Below are 7258 nucleotides of genomic sequence, written 5' to 3' on the forward strand. Positions count from 1 at the left end.
TGGAATCACTCAATTCTGAGGAAAAAGTATGGAATCACTCAATTCTGAGGAAAAAGTATGGAATCACTCAATTCTGAGGAAAAAGTATGGAATCATGAAAAACAAGATAAACAAAAGACCAATCAAAATACATCAGTAGTATTTAGTTGCACCGCCTTTGGCTTTTATAACAGCTTGCAGTCTCTGAGGCATGGACTTGATGAGTGACAAACAGTATTCTTCATCAATTTGGTGCCAACTCTCTCTGATAGCAGTTACCAGATCAGCTTTGCAGGTCAGAGCCTTCTTGTGGACCATTTTTTATTATTTCCACCACAGGTTTTCAATTGGGATGAGATCTGGACTATTTGCAGGCCATGACATGGACTGAATGTGTCTTTCTCCAAGGAATGCCTTCACTGGTTTTGCACCATGGCACCATATATTGGCTCCAGCTTCCTCCCATTTWTGCTTCATCTGTTTAGTTGTACTTTTTCGTTTTTCAAGACAAATGGCCTTAAGTTGTTTGTCTTGATGCTTTGATGTCTTTCTTGGTCTACCAGTATTCTTGTCTTTAACAACCATTGAGCTGTTTGTATTTGGTCCATGTCTTGGATACAGCTGACTGAGAACAGCCCACATCTTTAACAACCATGTGTGAAGAGTTACCTTCTTCAAGAAGTTTCACAATCCTTTCTTTTGTTTCAAGAGACATTTCTTTTGTTGGAGCCATGGTTCTGTCCACTCCACTTGGTCCAGCAGCCCTCCAAGGCGTCATGACTGCAGGTGTTTTTAACTGCAGACTAACCAGCAGATCTAATCTGAGGCAGGTGTCCATTTAGGGAAAGGAAATTGACTGGGTGTGTCCTTATTTTCTACCTCCAATTTGAGTGATTCCATACTTTTTTCCTCAGAACTGAGTGATTCCATATTTTTTTCCCCTGTGCTTGGTCAATAAAAGTAACAWTCACTGACTTCCACAATGTTTTCTCTTCATTTCATTGAGTGTTCCTGAAAGCCAACAAGTTGACCTTTGGAATAACCTTATTATTGTCTCATGTTTTTGATCTGAGTTTGTTTTACAGAATGAAATGTCTGAATGAGAGCTCATCCAAGACTGCTGATTCCATACCTTTTGCCAGAGGTTGTACTTCAAACCAGTTGTAGACTCAACTATTACTTTCTGAGAGTATTTTTAAAATATGTCCTGTGGTTCAAAAGGTGTTTTGCTAAACACAATAAATAATCTAATAWTGTGTTGTATTTTAAATGACAAAAACAACTTTTTGTTTTCAGAACAAAGAGCAGATGGAGTGAAACACAATGACAAGAAAGAGTGAGTACACTTTGACAAAAGCAGCTTCATTATTCAACTGAAATCAAGAAAAATTCACACAGCTTTCCTGGTATGATTATTTAATGACAGAAAAGTCCCAAAGCAGAAGAGCAAATCAAGAAAATAATTGAATTATTCTATTTTTAAAGTGCTATAAAGGTGTCCCTGAGTAAACCACACACCATGAGTTTATTTTAAAACACCACAGCCTGTTTGTGTCCCTGTTAATGACAGGATTCAAGTACTTCTGCTTGAATACATGCAGGAACCAGGAGGACAGACTCAAGAGAACGTCAGCTCCTGAACAGCTTCCATTCAGAGAGCGTCAGCGCCTCTTCACCCTGGCATCAAGTGCCTGAAGAACATCTGAACACAAGTTTACAAAGAAAATCAAAGAGTTTGGCAGTGAAATTACAAAAGACAGTACCGTGAACAAGGCATGAATACATGTATATTTCTATGGCCTTATTCACACAGTGTTTCTGGACACGTCTTCATCCACACAGAGAAGCAGACCTGTATGTACCACTACTGAAGCAGGAAACAAGGTGTGAAGCAACATTTGTAAGGAACATGCATTTGTGAGATGAGGAGTAGAGCTGTGGGTTGCACACATGAAACATTTGCCAAATCTTTTCTGCCAAACAGCTTAATTTGCTGTTATTATTAACACTTGTTTGGAGCTTATGGACCCCCCAGGTACTGCCAACAGATATTCAGCATTATTAAGCCTTTTCAATGAAAAAGTGAATCAAATTTCTACAAGGTAATGCCAATTGATTACACATATGTAATGTTAAATAAACAATGGAATGAATATTTAGAATTTGGTTGAATTACGAATGTTACTTAAAAAATGWGTGACCAGTAGTGGGCAGCGCTAATCCAAAAATCAACTCCACAATTTCTAAAGTGCTTATGAAAATATTTAGGTCTGCAACTTCAAAAGCACTTATGCCATAGAAAAACTAGCAGAAGYTAATTTTAAAGTGCAAGTTAAATTAGACACTTACTAGCAGATAATAATTCATGTACAATATATGTACAACACTGCCAACTAGTGGTGTATGAACTCTTTACAGATTAATCCTACAACCACTGATTGCTGGGGATGTGATTTCCTGAAACAGACCTTTAGCTCCTGGTGTAAAAATTAAAAAGTTGTTGAGGATTGCTAGTTCGGCTGCTTCTTTTTTTTCTTTTGTTTGTTGTAGATTTTTCATTAAAGAAGCATCAATAAAGTAATTTTAAAACTGCTTATTGGAAAACTGAAGCAATGCATTCTGGGTACATGACGGATTTGATTTGTGATGGGAAACAAAAGCACGGAGTACAGGAAACTATGTTCCCTTCAAAATAAGAGCTTGGATTTTAAAGTTTTCCATGTAGTTGCTCCAGTTGACCACTAGATGTCAGTTGAACCCCGTTGGCCGATTGCTTCGATCAATTACGTCAAGTATTGAGCTCCAGTGTATAAACTTTATTTTTTTTTTTTAAAAAGGAGCTCCGATTGTAAAGTAAAATAAATCAATACATACAAAATTTTAGTATGGATTACAAACAACTGTTTTTGCTATTGTCTTCCTGCTACGTAAGCAGACACAAAGCATTGTGGGAAATGAGAACCGTGACCCAAAGCAACAGTCAGCAGGATGTATACCTTCACAACAAGTGTGTTTATCTGGGAGGGGTGCTGTTGGATAGATCACATGTGTTGTGATTCATTAGTCATACCTTCTGCTGTTCAACATGATGATGACTGGTAGATAATTAGTTATTAGTGGTACTGCATTTTAATTTTAGAAAGCGCAAATCTGCTTATGATTTAAAAAAATTAGTAAAACCGCTAAAGCGCAAGCGACATATTTAGGTCCACAATTAGTGAATTTGCACTTTAGCGGACTGGTGCCAACCACTGGGAGTGACTATTTATGCAACAGCATTTTAATAAACTTTTCTTCACCCACATTTTTTTATTTTATGTATAATCGATGGACATTATATTGTAGTTTATTTTTTCTAACATTTGGTTTGTTTTGTATTGTTGATATTTTTACAAAGACAAAAAACTGTTTTGGTTTTAGATTATTTGGTTTAATAAAGTGTTGTATTCAATGTAACATTATTATCTGTTAAAGTCATAGAGTGAATGAAGGTTTGCAGCTCTACAGGATGTAATCTGTAGTTGTTGTTGTTGTTGTTGTTGTTGTTGTGTCAGTCATAGTTTAGGTTAGAGGAGGGTATATGACATCACGATTTTCTAAAGGCTGTGACGAGGCGGTCCACATTAAAACATAAGTTATTTCAACATTTTCTCTCCCTGAAACCAAGTTTTTAAAAACCACAGAAGCTCCTAAACAGCTGTTTTCAGATGGACTCATGCCTGAACCAGTAAAAACAACTTCCACGCCTCCTCAAAATGCTGCTCCTGTGTGAACCAGGCCTTAGATCTGTAGCATGTAAAACAGTATTTTCATTTACTAACTTTTTCTTCCACAGTAAAAACTATATGATCAGTTTTTTTTATAGATTTTCAAAATGATAGAAAATAAAGTACATTTTTGGAGTCATCAAGGCACAACAACCTAGTCTATGTTTATTATCTGGAAATGATTTGCTGAGCAGAACTGATACCTTTTGATAATAATAAAAGTTATTTAGTGCGCTGGTAAAACTGAACCACTGCCTTCTCCTGTTCGGAAGTTTCTATGGAACCGGGTCGCATTCGGCGGATCTCCTTGATGGCGTCGAGGCCAGAAAGCTTCCTGGTCTTCACCAGGTAGCAGGCCAGCATCGTCCCTGTTCTTCCATGACCGTGCATGCAGTGAACCGCCACACCCTGAGGACAAACACAAGCTTAGTTAAATAAACTGTGACACACCTACATGATGTATTTGTTGCTCACAGAACTGAGACGTGTCAGGTTTTAGTTACCACCCGTCACTAAAGATGAGAAAGTTCTATCCATTTGTTTGATTGTAGTCTTCAAAAATGTGTAAGAAGTTGTACATATACAGTCAGTGGTTTATGAGCTAAATGTTTCAGAAACTACCAAATTTTTCTTTTTTTTAACTCTCAGAAAGGAATCCTTTTGGAATCAACCACATTCAAGATGGCCTCCACAGCTAAGCAACTTTAGCAAACACACAAATGGCTAGGGCTGGCACAAACAATTATTTTTATAATCGATTAATCACMGATTATTTTTTCGATTAGTCGACTAATCRGATCATAAGTTAATTGAATATAAAACATACAGATTATCACACCASAATGCAGCTGCTATTATATAACCATGGTTAGATTTTAGCTATATGCTAACTAAAAATAATTGCTGTGGAAGGTAAGTTCTGCTCTGCAGATATTACACAGGTTTCTCTTTCATTTTCTTAAAATGATCCCACACTTTGAGCTCTGTTGTCAGGTAGCCATGATACCAGAGCCTGTCTGTATAATGTCTTGTGACGTCCACGGCCTACCCCAGTTACCACTACTGTGCATGTGTGTCAAGGACAGAAAGGCAGATGTGGCAGTGGAAGGTGTCAAAGCAGTTTGGAGAGAAAAACAAAGTAAAAAAAAGATTAATCGATTATTAAATTAGTCATAGATTATTTTAATAATCGATTAGTCATTACAAACTCATACATCTGTTTTTAAAAGTCTGACAGTAACCACTTCAGCCAACTTAGTTTTGATAAAATCCAGTGTTTCATGAGACATTTTGCTAACAGACTATTGATTGTGTGTATCTGTGCAAGTGATGAACTTTGCTTGTCTGAAATATGTGATATACACCATTTGCCTGATCGAATTTGCCACCTTGAGATGCACCAGCAGACATTAAAGCAGATGCAAAATTGTTGTYGTCTGCCTGACTCTTTTGCTCCCAAAACAACTGATTACAGGATCTGGATCTCCCCGACAATGGCCTTGAGCTGTTGACTAAATTCTTCCTGGCTGGATTACGTTGATAAAGGCTCTGCCCCACACCTCCCCGCCTCCTCTCTCACACGTCTGATCTGGCTCCTGAGCAGGCTGAAGGCCTCACAGAAGGAACAGTTTCCATCAATATTCTGAACTTTGGCTGCACTGGTTTTGGGGACTGGATTCTTCGGGTCCCCCTAAACTCACTTACGGTACTCCTCTGGCTAATAAATCTGCCCTATGCAGAGGTTTATTTCATAAACACCATAGTGTGTCACAGTGTTGATATAATATGAKGTTTTTGCTTTTTTCCTCATCTTCCCTTGTGTGGTTTTTAGTTTTCTGTTGTGTTGTAGTTACGGTAGCACAACTGCGTTTTGCTGCATGACCGGTCTTAACTGCCACTCCCCACTTCCCTGAATGTACAGCACCTTGTGAATTTATTTCTGTGAAAGGCACTATATAAATAAAACTTTACTTAACTTTACTATATAGTAATTATTTGACAAACTTCTATAACAGACTGCTTGAAGTCAACCATATTTAAGATATCCACCACAGCCTATCAAAATCTGTCTACACATAAATGAATATAACTCTATTTTTTAGATACTGAGCAAATATGGAGTGGTAGTAGCTGAGAGTTCTTCCCAACACACAGTCTGAGCACCTCATACAACACACAGTAAGACCTCATAATATTGTTTGAAACTGCACATAATTACACCTTTCCTATTGTGTTTTTCCAAGCTGCAGAAGGTAGTATAGGCAAGTATCCTTTAAGTATATTAATCTTAAACTTAAAATTAAAGAGTATACTTCCAGTTTACTTTTTATGCACTTATCTGAGATATACGTAACCAAGTTTATCTTAAACTATACTTGGCTTGTACTAAAAGTATACTAAAAATTGAGTATACTTAGTTTATAGTATTGTTCAATGTTTTGGCCAAGATAATTTTTAGCAGTACACTTTTCACACAGACTGATTTATTTGTAGTATATTTCAAGATTAAACTAAAAGYGTACATAGAAGATTACTTTCAGTATACTTTTGAGTATACTTTCATAAACTTGTTGTGGGCAAACTTAGTCCTAGATGTATAATTGTTACTAAACTGCTAGTATACTTATATCATTGTACATAGTAAATAAAAGTACACTTAGGGACATACACTTGTATATAAATATATACAAGTGTATGTCCCTAAGTGTACTTTATGTATACTTCATGCATAGTATGCATATACTGAAGTATACTTCATGACAAGTACTTAAAGTATACTTCTTTTTGGTAAGTTTATAAACATTACAACAGTATACTTAAAGTATAAACTAAAAATGGCCCAAATTCATAAAAACGAGTATTAAATCAATATACTTTCAAGTATACTACAAGTACATGGTGGCTAGTATACTTGATATTCTTAAACTTACACTCAAGTATACTTATTAAAATGAACTTCAAGTATACTACTTTTTGCTAATGGGACCCTGTTGCACAAGACCTGTTCATGCGTTCCCCCATGTGTGTTATGTGTGTCTTTCTCTTGAACAGGTTTCATTCTACAGTGCATCCCTGATGTTATGTTTGAATGACAATAAAGCTGATTCTGATAATTAGAGCTGCCACGATTAGTTGACTAGTCACGATTATTGTCGACTATTTAAAATCGTCAAATAATTTAATAGTTGATGTGTCGTTTTTTTTTTCTAACTTTGTTTTTCTCTCCAAACTGCTGCGGCACCTTCCACTGCTGTGTCTGCCTTTCTGTCCTTGACAAACGTGCAGTAGTGGTAATTAGGGCTGCCACAAACTATTATTTTTATAGTTGACTAAACCAGAGATTCTTAACCTATGGGCCGCGGCCCACAGCGCCATCTTCAGGGCCTCAAAAGAACAACCGTTTTTAACTTTGGGCCGCAGAGGGCCGTGGGATTGATTTTGAATAAGGTGTAATACACTTTCTCACCACTAGTAGCAGTAGTGCACCACCCAGATGTTTAACAACTTTTTTA

At 36.8% G+C, this 7258-nt stretch overlaps 2 protein-coding genes across 4 annotated transcripts in view; one reads left to right on the top strand and one right to left on the bottom strand.

The window, feature by feature from the left end:
- Positions 1-2132, top strand: part of afdnb (afadin, adherens junction formation factor b) — a gene marked incomplete at its 5' end in the record, with an annotated part of 50296 nt that extends 48164 nt beyond the window's left edge. For all 3 annotated transcript variants that reach the window (XM_014028212.1, XM_014028213.1, XM_014028215.1), the window contains 2 exon segments: positions 1276-1315; positions 1581-2132. In XM_014028212.1, coding sequence (XP_013883666.1) covers positions 1276-1315; positions 1581-1674 — 134 coding nt within the window.
- A 1255-nt stretch (positions 2133-3387) lies between these two features.
- Positions 3388-7258, bottom strand: part of dusp23b (dual specificity phosphatase 23b) — a gene marked incomplete in the record, with an annotated part of 11474 nt that continues 7603 nt past the window's right edge. Inside the window, 1 exon segment of the mRNA XM_014028216.1 lies at positions 3388-4154. Within this exon segment, the coding sequence (XP_013883670.1) occupies positions 3969-4154 (186 nt within the window).

Source organism: Austrofundulus limnaeus, unplaced genomic scaffold, assembly GCF_001266775.1.
Source record: "Austrofundulus limnaeus strain Quisiro unplaced genomic scaffold, Austrofundulus_limnaeus-1.0 Scaffold728, whole genome shotgun sequence".
Classification (NCBI taxonomy): Eukaryota; Metazoa; Chordata; class Actinopteri; order Cyprinodontiformes; family Rivulidae; genus Austrofundulus; species Austrofundulus limnaeus.